This window comes from Cygnus olor (genome assembly GCF_009769625.2).
Source record: "Cygnus olor isolate bCygOlo1 chromosome W unlocalized genomic scaffold, bCygOlo1.pri.v2 SUPER_W6, whole genome shotgun sequence".
In the NCBI taxonomy this organism is placed as follows: domain Eukaryota; kingdom Metazoa; phylum Chordata; class Aves; order Anseriformes; family Anatidae; genus Cygnus; species Cygnus olor.
In genome coordinates, this window is record NW_024429077.1 from 549,987 (window position 1) to 569,378 (window position 19,392).

At 44.5% G+C, this 19,392-nt stretch overlaps 1 protein-coding gene across 1 annotated transcript in view; it reads right to left on the bottom strand.

The window, feature by feature from the left end:
• Positions 1–19,392, bottom strand: part of LOC121062985 (protein unc-13 homolog B-like) — an 86,476-nt gene that overhangs the window by 40,838 nt on the left and 26,246 nt on the right. Inside the window, 6 exon segments of the mRNA XM_040543297.1 lie at positions 355–440; positions 8,910–9,043; positions 9,865–9,999; positions 11,426–11,515; positions 14,963–15,031; positions 16,546–16,696. Coding sequence (XP_040399231.1) covers positions 355–440; positions 8,910–9,043; positions 9,865–9,999; positions 11,426–11,515; positions 14,963–15,031; positions 16,546–16,696 — 665 coding nt within the window.

The window sequence follows — 19,392 nt, forward strand, 5'->3', positions numbered from 1 at the left end:
GAGAGTCTATCTGCTTCTCCATGCTTCTCTACCATTGTACACTGCAGAAAGAAGATGCTGCTGATCTTAGCCATCATAGCCTCAGTCCAAAGTGAAATTCTGATTTCAAAGCAGCTGGGACAACAATAAATAGCTTGCAACACAGCCTGACACAAGGTCTAGAGACCATGCAGTTTGTCATGCAGTTTTCAGTCTCAATTCTCACCCACAAAGCAGCTGTCCACAAACAAAACATTAGAAACCCCTGCTCCAAACAGTGGTGCTACTAATGTGCTTAAGCCTCAGTTACACCGAATGGATCGAAACCATGAGGTCAGCAGCAAGTCAGCTGGCAGTAGTGAGAAATTCTCTTACCTTCCATGGCATATTTCATATCCTGGGCAAAAAGACTCCACATCACCTCCGCACTGATCTTACCAACAGCAAGCTCCTGAGGAAACCTGAGGGGACATTTGGGAGAGGCTTTGGCATGTATCCAAGCAAAGGGTTCCTCTATACTCAGTACTGAACTAATCCACAAGCTGAAAATCTCAACATTACAGATACTTCCTTCACCTAGATAAATGACCAGCTAGATTTTGGAGATCATGGCCTCAAATGTGTGGCAAAAATTAAGCAGCCTGAAAACAGCACTGCTGTTGAGATTCATTTTAACTCAAGTCCACCCTGTATATCTCTCCTAGAATAGAGGCATACAGTAATTCAGGGAATGTGATCTCAATGCACATTGCATCTTTATCACTTTGTTGTCCTTATTTCAGCTTTTTTTTTTTTTTTCCCTATTACTAGGCTGATGGGTGAACAGTAATCAGGTGTTAATGTCATGTTGGATCAATGATCTCTAGGGCATAATTTAACCCTTTGGGTATAAATACCTTCATAGCTACCTCCCTCTCTCCTGCCCTGTTGGATTGTTGGAAGAGTGTTGGAAGTTAAACAGCCCAGCTTCAGGTTTCTTTGCAATGTTGAGCCAATCCCACCCAATGCAATTTCCCAGTGCAGCACAGAACACCGTGTTCCTAAATAACAAAGTAAGGTACTGTCACCATGGCACCACATCCAAAAAAAAAAAAAAAAAGAATGCTCACCCTCTCACCCCATTTGCCTCCCTGAGTTCAGGATTGTAATAATCAGGGTGTTTGTGGTCAAACGCCATCATAACTGAACCTTTTGAAACTCTTCCATCCCAATCAAAAAGAGTTACTTATTGTCCTGGTTTCAGTTAGGACAGAGTTAATTTTCCTCCTAGTAGCTGGCAGGGTGCTATGTTTTGGATTAGAATGAGAAGAGCGCTGATAACATGCTGATGTTTTAATTGTTGTAGAGCAGTGCTTACACCAAGCCAAGGACTTTTCAGCCTCTCTCTGTCCTGCTAGCGAGCAGGCTAGGGATGCAGCAGAAGCTGGGAGGGGACAGACCCAGGACAGCTGACCCAAACTGGCCAAAGGGGTATTCCATACCATCTGACGTCATGCTGAACAATATATAGGGGTGGCTAGCCGGGGTGGGGGGGTGGCCGGCTGCTCGGGGATAGGCTGGGCATCGGTCAACGGGTGGTGAGCAATTGCATTGTGCATCACTTATTTCGTACACATTATTACTATTAATACTATTATTATTATTATTATTGTTGTTATTCTTTTCCCTGCCTTAATAAACTGTCTTTATCTCAACTCACAGGCTTTACTTTCCCGTTTCTCTCCCCCATCCCAGAGAGGGAGGGGGGAGGGTGAGCGAACGGCTGTGTGGTGTTTGACTGCCAGCCGGGCTAAACCACAACAGCCCATTTGGCGCCCAACGTGGGGCTCGAAGGGTTGAGATATCGACAGATTTGACCAGAGTGTGTTAAACTAAAATTGGTATAAGTATTCGACCTGCTTAATAGTTGCTAGTCACAATGTTGATTGCCTTAATCTCAAGTCTGCTGTGCCTGTTTCCCAAATTGAGTTTTATAGCAAGTTACTTTCTGTATGTGCTCCCTGTCGTGCTGTTTATCCTTTCCGGGCCCTGGTTTAAGATTGTTATGGTACTGTGTGGTGTAACGATGGCTTATGAAATGATGAAGTATCTGGTCATGACTCTAACCTGGTATTTGTACTCAGCACTGTCGTCGACTCTATACTTCGGAAACCATATCTCAGAAACTATTAGCAATTACACCTATTGCCTTTTTTCATCAGGGAGTCAGTCTCTGGAGGGGACAGGGGAAGATATTTTTTCCTACCTGTTCACTCTCCCTTCCTCCTTCACCACCCTCTTATCCCCCGAGCTAGTTACGGTAGCTCTCCAAGATGTTGAATATCCTTGGGATACTCAGACCAGCATGTTCTTGTTGTTATGTCTCCTGAATGCGCTTCAGGTTTTGTTTAAGGTTAAACAACTACTTAGGAATCTCATCCGGAGATCTGTCTTGAGGCGGGATATTTGCGAGTGGCAGGGAGTGTGGGAGGATATGGGCAGGTTTCTAGGGCAGTGGGCACCTCCAGTGTTTTGGACATTCACCCCTGAACAACTGCAAAATCCTAAAAAACTGGTAGAATGCTTGAAAAAAAGGTGTCATGACTCTGGCAGTTCCAAAGTGACACAAATCACTGTGGCGTGCTGGGGTCTGGCTTGTGCCTATCGAGCTGCAATTGATGCTACTATCAACCTAGTGACAGACCCTGCGGCCGTTCCAGTCCCGGCTCCTGCAGCCACTCCAGCTCCAGCTCCCGCAGCTGTCCCGGCTCCAGCTCCCGCAGCCGTACCAGCTCCCGCAGCCGTTCCGGCTCCAGCTCCCGCAGCTGTCCTGGCTCCAGCTCCCGCAGCCGTTCCGGCTCCAGCTCCCGCAGCCGTTCCAGCTCCAGCTCCCGCAGCTGTCCCGGCTCCAGCTCCCGCAGCCGTACCAGCTCCCGCAGCCGTTCCAGCTCCCGCAGCCGTACCAGCTCCCGCAGCCGTTCCGGCTCCAGCTCCCGCAGCTGTCCCGGCTCCAGCTCCCGCAGCCGTACCAGCTCCCGCAGCCGTTCCGGCTCTAGCTCCCGCAGCTGTCCCGGCTCCAGCTCCCGCAGCCGTTCCAGCTCCCGCAGCCGTTCCAGCTCCCGCAGCCGTCCCGGCTCCAGCTCCCGCAGCCGTTCCGGCTCGAGCTCCCGCAGCTGTCCCGGCTCCAGCTCCCGCAGCCGTACCAGCCCCCGCAGCCGTTCCGGCTCCAGCTCCCGTAGCCGTTCCAGCTCCAGCTCCCGCAGCCGTCCCGGCTCCAGCTCCCGCAGCCATTCCGGCTCCAGCTCCCGCAGCCGTCCCGGCTCCAGCTCCCGCAGCCATTCCCACTCCTGTGGCTGGGTCAGAGAAACGAACTGTAGCAGTGCAAGTTGCCCCTGCAGAGGGTACTCCAACCCCTGTGGCAGACCCTGTGGCTGGGTCAGAGAAACGAACTGTAGCAGTGCAAGTTGCCCCTGCAGAGGGTACTCCAACCCCTGTGGCAGACCCTGTGGCTGGGTCGGAGAAACGAACTGTAGCAGTGCAAGTTGACCCTGCAGAGGGTATTCCAATCCCTGTGGCAGACCCTGTGGCTGGGTCGGAGAGGCGAGCTGTAGCAGTGCAAGTTGCCCCTGTAGAAAAGGTGAAAAAATGGTATAGAGACTCAGGTCGTTTAGAACGCAAAAAGTCTTCTGCTAAGTCTGGGTCTGGAGAAGACGAGGCTGGGCCATCAAGTGTGCAGGAGGATGAAGATGAGGATGAGGATGTCAGTAAGTCAACAGTAACTACCCGAACCCTATACCAGCGTGAGCTACGAGATGTGCGAAAAGATTTTGGTCGCTGTATAGGTGAACAGCTTGTCACCTGGCTGCTCCGGTGCTGGGACACTGGAGCCAATGGTGTGAAATTAGAGGGCAGGGAAGCCAAGCGGTTGGGATCCCTTGCTAGAGATGCAAGCATTGACAAAGCAATTGGAGATGGAGCACGATCTCACAGCCTCTGGAGGCGTCTCCTGTTAGCTGTGAAGGGAAGGTATCCCTACAAGGAAGAACTTGTATGTGTACCAGTCAAGTGGACCACCATGGAGAAGGGAATTCAGTACCTGAGGGAATTAGCCGTACGGGAAGTAATTTATAAGGACTTAGACGATGCACAAACATCCACAGATCCAGATGAAGTCCAGTGTACTCGACCCATATGGCGGAAGTTTGTACGGAATGCACCATCAACATGGGCCAGCACATTGGCAATAATAACCTGGAAAAACGGTGAAGATCCCACAGTGGGTGACATGGCTAAACAACTCCGGGAGTACGAAGGAAATCTCTCCTCTTCCCTACAGGCCTGCGTCTCGGCTGTGGAGAAACTCTCTGAAGAGTTCCACCAACTTAAAGAGGATTTATCTTCCCCCCCACCTGAACAAACCAGTGGCCACCAACTAAAAGAGAATACTTTGGAGAAACTTATTGAAGAGGTCCACCAACTTAAAGAGAATTTATGTTCCCCCCCACCTGAACGAACCAGTGGCCACCAACTAAAAGAGAATACTTTGGAGAAACTTTTTGAAGAGGTCCAGCAACTTAAAGAGAGTGTATTTTCTTCCCCACCTGTACAAACCAGCGTCTCGGCTATTAGGGGTAAACGTGCATCCGTGCAAAGAAGACAATATGGTGGGTACACACCCCGCGCCACCCTGTGGTTTTACCTACGTGACCATGGAGAGGACATGAGAAAATGGGATGGAAAATCTACTGAGACCCTAGAGGCACGGGTACGTGAGTTGCAAAAGAAAACAATCGGGAGAAAGGGGTTCTCTGAAAAGTTTGCTGCTCCAACTTCTAGCAGGCAGTCTTTTAAACACAGAAATGAAGATTCTGACCAGGACTAGAGGGGCCCTGCCTCCAGCCAGGGGGAGGAAAGGGACAACCGAGTTTATTGGACTGTGTGGATTCGATGGCCTGGCACGTCTGACGCACAGAAGTATAAGGCTTAAGTAGACACCGGTGCACAGTGTACTGCAATGCCATCAAGCTATAAAGGGCCAGAACCCATCTGTATTTATGGGGTGACGGGGGGATCCCAGCAGTTAACTGTATTGGAGGCTGAAGTGAGTCTAACCGGAAATGAGTGGCAAAAGCACCGTATTGTGACTGGCCCGGATGCTCCGTGCATCCTTGGCATAGACTATCTTAGAAGAGGATATTTCAAGGACCCAAAAGGGTTCCGCTGGGCTTTTGGCATAGCTGCCTTAGAGACAGAGGACATTAAACAGTTGTCTACCTTGCCCGGTCTCTCAGAGGACCCTTCTGTTGTGGGGTTGCTGAGGGTTGAAGAACAGCAAGTGCCAATCGCTACCACAACTGTGCACCGGCGGCAATATCGCACCAACCGAGACTCCCTGATTCCCATCCACGAGCTAATTCGTCAACTGGAGAGCCAAGGAGTGATCAGCAAGACCCATTCACCTTTTAATAGTCCCATATGGCCAGTGCAAAAGTCTAATGGTGAGTGGAGACTAACAGTGGACTATCGTGGCCTGAATGAAGTCACGCCACCGCTGAGTGCTGCAGTGCCGGACATGCTAGAACTCCAGTACGAACTGGAATCAAAGGCAGCCAAGTGGTATGCCACAATTGATATTGCTAATGCATTTTTCTCCATCCCTCTAGCAGCAGAGTGCAGGCCACAGTTTGCTTTCACTTGGAGGGGAGTCCAATATACTTGGAATCGGCTGCCCCAGGGGTGGAAACATAGCCCTAGCATTTGCCATGGACTGATCCAGTCTGCGCTGGAGCAGGGGGAGGCTCCTGAACACCTGCAGTACATCGATGACATCATTGTGTGGGGTGACACTGCAGAGGAAGTTTTCGAGAAAGGGAAGAAAATAGTCCAAATCCTTCTGAAGGCCGGTTTTGCCATAAAACAAAATAAAGTTAAAGGACCTGCACGAGAGATCCAGTTTTTAGGAATAAAATGGCAAGATGGACGTCGTCAAATCCCAATGGATGTGATCAACAAAATAACAGCTATGTCTCCACCAACTAGCAAGAAGGAAACACAAACTTTCCTAGGTGTCGTGGGGTTTTGGAGAATGCATATTCCAAATTACAGTCTGATTGTAAACCCGCTCTACCAAGTAACTCGTAAGAAGAATGCTTTTGAATGGGGCCCTGAGCAACGACAAGCCTTTGAACAAATTAAACAGGAAATAGTTCATGCAGTAGCCCTTGGGCCAGTCCGAATAGGACCAGATGTAAAGAATGTGCTCTACACCGCAGCCGGGGAGAATGGCCCCACCTGGAGCCTCTGGCAGAAAGAACCTGGGGAAACTCGAGGTCGACCCCTGGGGTTTTGGAGTCGGGGATACAGAGGATCTGAGGCCCGCTATACTCCAACCGAAAAGGAGATATTGGCAGCATATGAGGGAGTTCGATCTGCTTCGGAAGTGGTCGGTAATGAAGCGCAGCTCCTCCTGGCACCCCGACTGCCGGTACTGGGTTGGATGTTCAGAGGAAGGGTCCCCTCTACACATCATGCAACTGATGCTACATGGAGCAAGTGGGTTGCACTGATTACTCAGCGGGCTCAAATAGGAAACCCCAGTCGCCCAGGAATCCTGGAAGTGATTATGGACTGGCCAGAAGGCAAGTACTTTGGGATATCGTCAGAGGAGGAGGTGGTCCGTGCTGAAGAAGCCCCACTGTACAACAAGCTACCAGAAAATGAGAAGAAATATGCCCTGTTCACTGATGGGTCCTGTCGTATTGTGGGAAAGCATCGGAGATGGAAAGCTGCTGTATGGAGTCCTACACGACGAGTTGCAGAAGCTGCTGAGGGAGAAGGTGAATCGAGTCAGTTTGCAGAAGTGAAAGCCATTCAGCTGGCCTTAGATATTGCTGAACGAGAAAAGTGGCCAGTTCTCTATCTCTATACTGATTCATGGATGGTAGCAAATGCCCTGTGGGGGTGGCTACAACAATGGAAGCAGAACAACTGGGAACGCCGGGGCAAACCCATCTGGGCTGCTGCATTGTGGCAAGATATTGCTGCCCGGGTAGAGAACCTGGTTGTAAAGGTACGCCATGTAGATGCTCATGTGCCCAAGAATCGGGCTACTGAAGAACATCAAAACAACCAGCAGGTGGATCAGGCTGCTAAGATTGAAGTGGCTCAGGTGGACCTGGACTGGCAACATAAAGGTGAATTATTTATAGCCCGATGGGCCCATGACACCTCAGGCCATCAAGGTAGAGATGCAACATACAGATGGGCTCGTGATCGAGGGGTGGACCTGACCATGGACACTATAGCACAGGTTATTCATGATTGTGAAACATGTGCTGCAGTCAAGCAAGCCAAGCGGTCAAAGCCTCTTTGGTATGGAGGACGATGGCTGAAATATAAATATGGAGAGGCCTGGCAGATTGATTACATCACACTCCCTCAAACCCGCAACGGCAAGCGCCACGTACTTACAATGGTGGAAGCAACCACCGGATGGCTGGAAACATATCCTGTGCCCCATGCCACCGCCCGGAACACTATCCTGGGCCTTGAAAAGCAAGTCCTATGGCGACATGGCACCCCAGAAAGAATTGAGTCAGACAATGGGACTCATTTCCGAAACAACCTTATAGACACTTGGGCCAAAGAACATGGTGTTGAGTGGGTGTATCACATCCCCTATCATGCACCAGCCTCCGGGAAAGTTGAACGATACAATGGACTGTTAAAGACTACACTGAAAGCAATGGGTGCTGGGACATTCAAACATTGGGAAACACATCTGGCAAAGGCCACCTGGTTAGTCAATACTAGAGGATCTGCCAATCGAGCTAGACCTGCCCAATCAAACCTGTTACGCACTGTAGAAGGGGATAAAGTTCCTGTAGTGCACATAAGAAACATGCTGGGTAAGACAGTCTGGGCTACTCCCGCCTCAGGAAAAGGCAAGCCCGTTCGTGGGATTGCTTTTGCTCAGGGACCTGGATGCACTTGGTGGGTAATGCAAGAGAATGGGGAGGTCCGGTGTGTACCTCAAGGGGACCTAATACTGGGTGAGAATAGCCCATGAGTTGAATTATAATATGTTAATTATCATATAACACTGTATGTCATCGCTACCATGGTTGCTATATATCATAGATGAAAATGGTGATTAATTAGAAGGTATTGGAAAGAGTGTAACCTGAGCATGACATAAATGGTATGGAATAAGGGGTGGATATCTGTCCTGGTTTCAGTTAGGACAGAGTTAATTTTCCTCCTAGTAGCTGGCAGGGTGCTATGTTTTGGATTAGAATGAGAAGAGCGCTGATAACATGCTGATGTTTTAATTGTTGTAGAGCAGTGCTTACACCAAGCCAAGGACTTTTCAGCCTCTCTCTGTCCTGCTAGCGAGCAGGCTAGGGATGCAGCAGAAGCTGGGAGGGGACAGACCCAGGACAGCTGACCCGAACTGGCCAAAGGGGTATTCCATACCATCTGACGTCATGCTGAACAATATATAGGGGTGGCTAGCCGGGGTGGAGGGGTGGCCGGCTGCTCGGGGATAGGCTGGGCATCGGTCAACGGGTGGTGAGCAATTGCATTGTGCATCACTTATTTCGTACACATTATTACTATTAATACTATTATTATTATTATTGTTGTTGTTATTCTTTTCCCTGCCTTAATAAACTGTCTTTATCTCAACTCACAGGCTTCACTTTCCCGTTTCTCTCCCCCATCCCGGAGAGGGAGGGGGGAGGGTGAGCGAACGGCTGTGTGGTGTTTGACTGCCAGCCGGGCTAAACCACAACACTTATATAGATAGAGACAAATAAGACAGAAAGATAGACAAGATAAGTACTTCTATAAATACACAAATGACCGAAGAGATGGAAAGCAGTTTAACAAATAAAGCAGAGCACACAGAGAGACAAGCATTAGCCATAAAGGACATGGAAGATTCTTACTGATTCAGTACTGGGGAATAAGAATTCTTGTCCTCTTCTATGATGGAAACTATTAAAGTGATGAGTTTGGGCCAAAAATCCAAGTTTCTGATACTGGAACCCTGTTCCTCAGGAGGAAGATCCTGAGTTTTGTTCTGTGAAGGAAGCCATTGGAAAACCAGTGTAAATTTAAAGGATAAAGAAAAAGGTGACAAATGTAGCTCACCTTCCTCCTTACAAACTCCAAATAGTAATTACCTGAGAGCACTTTCTTCTGAAGAGCTTACGTTCATTTATGTCTGCTGGCAACTTGTTTCATCTAATATGAAACATGGTAACATGCCAAACCATTTTGCTTACCAGTGGCCTCAATCCCAGCTAATCCCCCTTTATTGGCATTTACCATGCCAATAGCAGGTCAGGCTTCAGGAGACCTGCTGAGACATTGTTTGCTCTAAGCTTGTTCCAAATACTTGCACTTTAGGCACTTGAGTTGATGACTAGATCTGTATTGACACATTCTGTATGCATTACCACAGAGTGGTCAGTAGAGCTCTCATGGACTTGAAAACAGTTTGTGTCTGGAGATACATCTTAAGCCCAGTGCAGGATACTGGGTGCCAGAAATGAAGACAAAACTTCTCTGCTTGAAGTTTATCAAAGCTAAAGACAGTCTCCTTGATCAGCCTACTTAGTTTTTGCTCAATCAAAGTTGCATCAAAGTTTCCATTCAGAAGTATCTGCTCATGAAATAAAGTAGCTGAGACTGGGAAAAAAAACTGTGGTGTGATTAGTGTAAAACAATTATCATCCTCCACTTACTCATTTGTGCTCATTAATTGATTACAAGTTTTGTGCATTCCGAAGAAAACAAGTCAAAATTTTGTTTACGTTGCTTTTTATGTCAACTGGTATTTGCATGATTCTCTTAGGAAAATCATAAACTTTCATTTTTGCCTATTTATTAGCTACTCACGGGATCTGTCTGGTACTCGCGACTGTACAGCTCATGACAGTTGTTGAAAATGTACTCATATGTGGAGTTGAGGCAAGTTTTTACACAGTCCTTCACTACCTGGCTGGCTCGAGGTGGACTCTGCAGCTCTTGAACCTGCACAGAGACAGCAAGAATAGTCCAAGTACTGTTCATAAACCAAACCAGGAAAGAACAAGTCACCTCTTTGGGAACTACCCAGGAAGCAGCAAATCTGTTTTCAGCAACTTGCACTGTCTGTGACCTAAAAACATGAACAACTCTGCTCAGTCTCTGTGGCTTGCCTCTCCAGGTATAAAACAGGAGTGACAACATTTATGTCCCTGCGGGATCACTTAGAACATGAGAGATTTTGACATGTCAAGGAAGATTCTTCCAAATAAATAAATCACACAGATTAATGTGTATAATCTGAGCCAAGCCCATGCAATTTCTTCTAAATGTATAGGATTTTGCTATAAAGCCAGTGAACAATCTTTTTAACCATTGGAAGAACATGTAACAGGCTATCAGAGGACATTACATCTAATCTGTCTTGCTGAAGACCAGGCACTTGTGTACTTTTAAATACAGTAAGTTTAAGGACATCTTCCTTCACCAGCATTACTGAATATAAATCACATCAGAATCCGTAGCAACATGCCAGTTGATAGGCCTTCCCCTCTTGTAACAACAGTTCTTTTAATTATTTCATTGTTACATTGCTTTAGAAAAACACCACAGGTTACTACAAAAGATAAGCAAGCATCACTCCATGAATAAAACCATACTCTGAGACAATTTTGATAGTATCACTATCTCTAAACTTTTCAAAGTATTTCTATAAACCAAACACTTAATGCAGGCATACTGTCTGAATCAAGACTGTATTTTGAATGTTCTAAAACATTATTTACTAAAGGGCTTAAGATTAGAATTTTAAGCTCTTTCTCAAATAGCTCAAATGAAAATCTTGCTTTGTTTTTGATAAGATTAAAAATTGCTAAGTGACATGTGCTAACCTATAACACTAGTTAAAACAAAGTTTAAAAAAAAATCAGGAGTTAAAAATAATCTCATTATATGTTGCCAGAACAATAAATGTAACTACAGAACAACTCTCTTGGATCTCTGCTTAGAGATACTATCCCATTTTGGTATCTTACCCTGCAAGAAATACATTTTAAAATATTTACTAGATAAAAGATTGTGAAGAGATGGTCATGATGGTCACGACTGATAAATGCTGTAGACAGTTTTATAGGAAAAGCTTCCTAATGCTATTAACAGAAGTATGTTATTTTTCTACAGACAGTTTCCTTCCCCTCCCGCCCCCCTCCACTTTTTTTTTGTGCGCGTGCCATATTTATGACTGAAGAACCCCAGGGGAAAAACAGCTTTCATATTCATGAAGCAAAATACAGGGAAGTATTGTGCATGGTCAGCAGACAACCTTCATTTTCCTTACATATCTAAAACACACTGGCATAAAATATTTTAAAAATTGGAAAAAAAAATCCTGGAGCAGGAACTGCAGATGTCCTATCCCCATCCATTACACTACCTTCATCCTGAAAAAAGTAATGCTAGTCAGCAAATCCACTGTAGACTTCAGGTCCTGCAGCCGTTCATGACTGCTGGCTGGGAAGTTATTCTGTTGACAAAAAAGGGAAATCCTGTTGGAAAGCACAGTCAGATCCATACAAAGCTTCAAGCATGTTCTAAATAAGGAAAGTGTCTTGGAAACATTTCCTGCTTGAGAAGCTTATACCAGTCAAAACAATGCTCAGTAAATATGGCCTTTTTGCTGCAGGAGCTCATGTGTTTGCTTAATTAAATAGCTTTTCATATGAAGTCTGTGGATGCCAGGACACAGACAACCCCCAGTAGCAGGAGATCTCTCCTTGGCTGTAGAAGGAGCTGGCAATGAGCAACAACCTCCCCACCATCAGCCCTGCTGCCTGAGGTTGCGTGCACAGGTCCTTCCCTTTCTGCACTCACTGCTTGCTTTTTGTCTTTTCTGAGACATCAAAAGGTGTGGTATACTTGAAACCTCTGCAGAGAAACAAACTGGATTGAGATGAGAAAATGAACACTTTTTCACTGTCAGAATTCATCATAACCACTCAGTCCCCTCTCAGATTCAATCTGCCAAGGTAAGCATTTATCCTCCAGTGCCTCTTTCACCCTAATGCACTTATTTTACATACTATCTCCTGCACCCTGCTATCTGTAACCATTGTTTCTCCTTCCACTCTCTGGGTTCCGCTGAAATTAGAAGTCTGATTGTTCTTTCCAGATGCTGTACTGGGTCGGGCTGGGATGTTAACTTTCCCTGCAGCAGCCCATACAGTGCTGTGCTCTGCACTCGTAGCTAAAACAGCAATGGTATCACACCAGCATTGTGTCTGCTGCTGAGCAGTGCTGGCACAGCATCAGGACTCTCTCTAACCCCCCTACGGGTGGGCAAAGATGTGAGAAAAGAAACATCACCAGGACAGCTGACCTAAACCAACCAAAGGGATATTCCATACCATATGATGTCACACTCAGCAATAAAAGGTGGAAAAAGGAAGAAGAGGGGAGGGGTGGGCTCTCGTTGCGAAAACGTCTGTCCTCCTCCCAAACACCGGCTACGTGCATTGAGGCCCTGCTTCAAGGACGTGGTCAAGCATCACTTGTTTGTGGGAAGTAGAGAGTAATTTCTTTCCTCTGCACTTCCACATAGCCTTTACTTGTTTTGTTGTGGTTTTTTTCCCCCTTTTCCCCGTTCCCTTCTCTTTCCCTTTAAATTGTTTAATTAATAATAATCTTCCCTTAATAATTATTTCTTTTTTCCTTTAATTAATTCATCCTTATCTCAACCCGTGAGTTGTTCTTTCCTTTACTTCTTCCCCTTCTCATCTAAGGAGGGGGAGTGAGAGAGCGGTTGTGGTGTTCAGCTGCCTAGCACTGTAAAACCACCACAGATGCTGATACAAAAGTGTGTGTGTGTGTGTGTGTAAGTAACATACTTATGCCAATTGCACCAAGCTTTGTTTCTTGCAAGAGACTGTTCCCTTTCTGATCTCAGGCACCGTGCCTTCTCCTCCATTCCCATTCTTTCCTTCCCATCCTTTAACAGTGTTCATGCTCCTCATCATGTTCTTACATTCAAACAGACATGACTGGTTTTGCTGCAGTAGCAAAGGTAACCTCACTAAGATAGTCTATTCATACTTGTATATTCAAAAATTATTGAAGAGGCGAATGTAAAATGGGGAGAGGGGAACAAGCTCTCATTTACTGCTGAGGACTTGCAGAAAATATGCTGTCCCCTGCCAGCAACTAAGCATTGCTTCAGTTCAAACCACTTCAAGCAACTTAATGTTCTTTACAATTGATCATAGATGCTTATTACTAGACAACTCTCCTTTAAAAGTTGTTATCCACACACAGTCTCCTTCTGGCACTGAGGGTATTTACCAGAAATCAAGATTTAAACACAAAATGTTAGATGAACATTGGGGAATGAATTCATGCTCTTGATAAGGAATAATAATCAGGAAAATATAATATTACCTATATTGAATATCTATAATATTATCTGTGTTTATGTCAGCCAGGAATGAACCAACAGAAAAGAACAACTGACGTGCATACAGAATAACTTCACTTGCTCACAGAACACTTTTCAAAATAATTATGCACAGTGTGACTTCAGGCTACTCTTGAGATGTTTCCACCTCTTCTCCCCAAAGCCCATCACCCTGCCCTGGAAAGAAAACGCTGATTCAACACACTTTCTTTTTGACAAATCTGGTGTGGATTTTCATTGTTTATTCATTGTTTTCTTTTAAGTGCTTCCAAATAGCTTGAATCAACACAGGGGTGAGGGACTTAATCTGGATAATTGAAACTGCAAATCACCATATCCTCTCTTGAAAGTTGGAAACTGCAATATCAGAACTTAACCTGTCCTCCCAGTGCCTTAAAATAATCACTACGAGGACTCAGACTCCTCCAGCCAGTTGCTGTCTAAATACACTGCCAATTAGAAAACAACAAAATTATTTAAAGTGTACAAATCTTTCTTGGTCCTTTACCTAAGATCTTACTTGTTTGTCCAAGGTTTAGTTGCATTAGCCACCTGAAAGCAGCTTTTATCGAAGACCAAACAAACAAAAAGGCATCACCAGTACAGCTTCCTGTTGCCATGCCTTGATAATTTTCCCTCTGCTGCTCAGTGCTCTCTTTGCACCTTTTCTTTTAGGATCGCTCATTACACAACATTCCTTTTATCTTCTTTTGCACCTCGCCCTTTCTGTCCTTTTGCTCATCTTCCTAATGCACTTCTCTTATTAGTCCACTCATGTTTCCCTTTTCTGTGTGCTTTATTGTCTTCCAGATAAATGTACCACCCAGAATAGGATCTACTTTTTAATATATAAATAAAAATCAAAGCTCACATTTTGCCAATATGTTTGAATTTTTCAATGAATTAGTCACTACTTAAAATGAAGGAATTAAAAAAAAAGACAAGTCACAGACTTGTTGTAAGACTATGTTGACTCTGGAGTAGCAAAGAAAGGAACTAGAAGGTTTAAGAAGCCTGAAGGACTAATGCCAACATCTGAAACCTATCCCTTTCCCAGTGTGGTGAAGTGTGTGTGCATGGGGGGGTCTTCAACCTGAAAGCACATCCTACAGATACAGAGTCAGGGACAGTGATTCGAGTCTGCCGGACCTAAAATAAGTGACAACATAGCTGGGGGTCCTCTCAAAGATTTCTCTCACAGAGAAGAACAAGTCTGTTTTCCCTTTGTAGATGATACCTAAAGTAGCAGATAAGAATAATTCAAATAAATTAATCCAATCAGCTTGCATTTCTGGGACAGTATCCGAGATAAGCATAGTTCACAATCCTCAGATTATTTTAGAAGCCTTAAGGAAGTTATATTGGAAGAAAGAACAGGGTTTAAATTCTACCCATGAAGAAAAACAAAATATAATTCCATAAGAGACAAACTAACCAAAAGCTCAGAGACATAAGAAAAATCCGAACAGCGTTTCCCCTCTGCCTATCACAATGCCTGAAGAGATTTTGTTTATTCCCACTCACCCTGTACATTGAGAGATCAATCCGAAGTGAATTATGAAGCTGGTCCAGAAGCTTCACAAATCGTTCTTTCTGTTGAACAAAAAACATATCACAATCATCACTGTCCAATCCGTGTTCACAGTAAGATGCAGAATATCAGAGAACTAGTGACAGATCTCAGGAAAGTGGAAGGAAGCAATAAAGATGCATTGTTTTGTGTATTTATTCTTATACTGTAATTACTTCTGAAGTTTGTGTAACATCACAAGTATAAGAAAAACATTCCTTTATCACTTTGAAGTAGAGGTAGAACAAAACTCCTCTGATTTCTGCTAACAGTTTGTACCAGCCTTATGTTTAAGAGAAAATATTTATTCAGAAATGAGTAAGGGAACAGTCAGAAAAGGGTTGAATTCAGAGCAATGATACAGCTCCAAGATCTTATGTATCAGTTCAATGACAAGTATTGCAGACTTCTTGTTGCCATTTTCTTGAGGTCAGGTCTCTCAGCTAGATTCTGGCTTGGCTTTGTGAAAAGACTCCTCCCTCAATGTATGTATTTCTCAGTCCAGCAGGGGAGCTTGAGCTATTCTAGATACTTTACCAGCACACTCAACTCCAACACGTTATACGGAAAACAGTTGAACCATTAGTGGGACAGACTTTTTTTTTTCTTTACGCAGATGCTGTTTTTAAAAACAAAGTTCTGAAACCATCAGATTACACGGTATATTTTATCAACAGTATCACCACACAGAATGTAATACAATTCACTCATTTCCATACCATCTGTGCTCCAGTGTAATTTGAACACGAAGACTAAACATCACAATGCATCACACTGATTAATATCTAAAATGTGTGATGATGACAATGTCCTGGTTTCAGTTAGGACAGAGTTAATTTTCCTCCTAGTAGCTGGCAGGGTGCTATGTTTTGGATTAGAATGAGAAGAGCGCTGATAACATGCTGATGTTTTAATTGTTGTAGAGCAGTGCTTACACCAAGCCAAGGACTTTTCAGCCTCTCTCTGTCCTGCTAGCGAGCAGGCTAGGGATGCAGCAGAAGCTGGGAGGGGACAGACCCAGGACAGCTGACCCAAACTGGCCAAAGGGGTATTCCATACCATCTGACGTCATGCTGAACAATATATAGGGGTGGCTAGCCGGGGTGGAGGGGTGGCCGGCTGCTCGGGGATAGGCTGGGCATCGGTCAACGGGTGGTGAGCAATTGCATTGTGCATCACTTATTTCGTACACATTATTACTATTAATACTATTATTATTATTATTATTGTTGTTATTCTTTTCCCTGTCTTAATAAACTGTCTTTATCTCAACTCACAGGCTTCACTTTCCCGTTTCTCTCCCCCATCCCGGAGAGGGAGGGGGGAGGGTGAGCGAACGGCTGTGTGGTGGTTGACTGCCAGCCGGGCTAAACCACAACAGACAATAAACCATGCTCTGCTTTGTCTAGTCTAGAAGGGCTTGACAGCTTCCAACTTCTCACAGATAAAATGTTCCTTAAACAGAAGAGACTTATTTATTGATAGGCAGAAATACTATAGGCAAAATAGAGAAATCCAGTTGTATCACCAAACATACCCCAAAATTGGAGGCTGCAAAGCGGTCCGAAGCAGATGCATTTGTGGAGGCAGTTGTGTGAGCATAGTAAGCATTGATATTGTCAAGTAAGGTGCTCGTCACAGCTGGCACACCCGGGCACATGTATTTGGAGGAGAGACATGCAAAATGCCTGAAAAAGGACAGTTCAGCAAGTCATTTTGGACTCTTCTGTGTAGTGCTTCCTGACACTGCCTATGGTCTCCACAACACAACTCAGCCAAGTTTCCTACCCCTTTAATAGCCACCCTGCTCTAGGTAGCACCCTCCACAGGTACAAGTTTTGTTTTCTCCCTTTCAGTAAGTCTCCAGCATTTTGCTTCCAGATTTTCCACAAAAGATGACATCTAAACAATACAGTTGATAGAAAAAAAAAAAAAAAAAAAAAAAGAAAAATCCTTTTTACTACATTTCTTTCCATGGCATAAAAGAGCTTTTCAATCCAACAATTTGTTGCCAATAGCTTGTGACATAGGTAATACTCTGGGTCCTGATGCCAATTCCAAGAGTCAAGCCTGGCACACAGAAATCTATATAATTTACTGCTACTTGAGGCAGCCACAGGTTCTGAGGTGACATAAGGCAGCAGCAATTGCAAAGCATTCAAGCTCAGCGAAATCACACACTATTATTTCTGTGCTGCACTGATAAGTGACTCCTTAGGGCTAACCCTTCCAGCCTGCAGGAAGCATGCATGCTCATTTGCTTTTTCCCATTTAACAGCTCTCATTAAAGTGCAAGGAACCATCCTGCAGGAAATCTCAAAATTATGCCAGAAGCATTCAGGCTTGTGAAATGATTAAACAATCAAAGAAAATCTGTTAGACATAAGGGGAAAAAAATAATGAGAGCTTAAGAGGTCTGATATTATGAGATCTAGCAAGTCAAGTTCATCCCAACAGACAGGAGAATTTGGCAATTTTTAAGCAGTCCTTTCATGCAAGAACCCTCACTGAACTCCCAAACTAAACTTGGGAACTATTCTCTAAATGTAGTTTTCTCCCCAAGGGACTCATCAGACATTAGCTTTGGTGTTTATTAACCTACAAATAATTATAATCAAAAAAGCCAGAATGAGACAATTTCACAGAAACATACAAATCAGTATTTCAGACAAACATGACAACTATGCCCCAATGTTAACTTGCTGGCTACATGATACCTATGTACCATGTGCTCTTTTAGGCACTCACTATATACAGACAGACACATAAAATGGGTTTGTTTAGCTTGAAGAAGAGAAAGTATAAGGTGTGGGGATCTAATCAATGTCTCTACTACTTAATGGGGGGGGGGGGGGGGGGGGGGAGATTAGCAAGAGGACTGAGCCAGGCAAAAATCCTTTCATAAGGATGAAAAAAAGAAGCAGCAATACTTAACAGTTACAGTATAGGAAATTCCATGCAAGATTTTCTAACTTGGATTTCAACCTGGAATTTCTCCCCTAAAATAATACAACCCAAGAGCAGGAGCCCAGAGAAATGGTGGATCTCCCTCCTCAGAGACTGTCCTGGTTTCAGCTAGGACAGAGTTAATTTTCCTCCTAGTAGCTGGTAGGGTGCTATGTTTTGGATTAGAATGAGAAGAGTGCTGATAACATGCTGATGTTTTAATTGTTGCAGAGCAGTGCTTACACCAAGCCAAGGACTTTTCAGCTTCTTGCTCTGTCCTGCCAACGGGCAGGATAGGGGTGTAGCAGGAGCTGGGAGGGGACAGACCCAGGACAGCTGACCCAAACTGGCCAAAGGGGTATTCCATACCATCTGACCTCATGCTGAACAATATATAGGGGTGGCTAGCTGGGATGGGGGGACCGGCTGCTCGGGGATAGGCTGGGCATCGGTCAGCAGGTGGTGAGCAATTGCATTGTGCATCACTTGTTTGTACACATTATTATTAGTAATACCATTATCATCATTATTATTATTTCTGTCCTAATAAACTGTCTCTATCTCAACCCACAGGTTACATCTTCCTGATTCTCTCCCCCATCCCAGAGAGGGAGGGGGGAGGGTGAGCGAACGGCTGTGTGGTGCTTAGCTGCCGGGCGGGTTAAACCACAACAGAGATTTTCAAGGAACTGAAACAGGTTCTAAGCAGTCTCGTCCAACTTCCAAGTTAGCCTTGCTATGAGCCAGGACTAGGCCTCCAGAAGTACCTTCCAAGACCTTTCCATTTTGGCTTAAATGAGCAGGCAGAAAAAAGTGTTTGCAAGGTGACATAATTACACATCATAACTCATCCAAGGACCCAAACAGCCAAAGCTTTCAGCTTCAGAACTTTTCACATTAGTCTGCTGTATTTAATATTATGTTTAAAGTAAGAAATGAGCTAAGCATAGCATTACTAGTACTTAAGCAGAATGGCTAATCCCAAATCCGACTAAAAGTACAGTGACAAGAAAAATGCTCTTGAAGATCAAGAATTGCATGAGCCTAGATCCAAACAGGAAAAATTAGTGCTCCATTACTCAAGCTTCCTATAAATTCCTCCAGCAGTACCTGTGAAAACAGTGATTTCTCAGGACTATATCAGTTGCCACAACAAACCTGTAGGAAAAACAGTTTGACAAAATCTCTTCCCTTCTCACATCACCAAAAGTCTTCAGTGGGATCCTTTTTAATAGCAGATTTTTCAAATAGAGATTTTAGACTCTTAAAACAAGAATAAGCTATCAATAATAAAGTACGGTCATTTACACTCACAAAGTTGGTGTAAGTTTTTACACTTTTTTTAAGCATTTTTTTTAACCAACAAAGTTGGTTAGTTTTAAAGGTAAAGGCGCTCGCACAAACTGCCCAGATGGAGGCTAAATTCCAGCACTTTGTC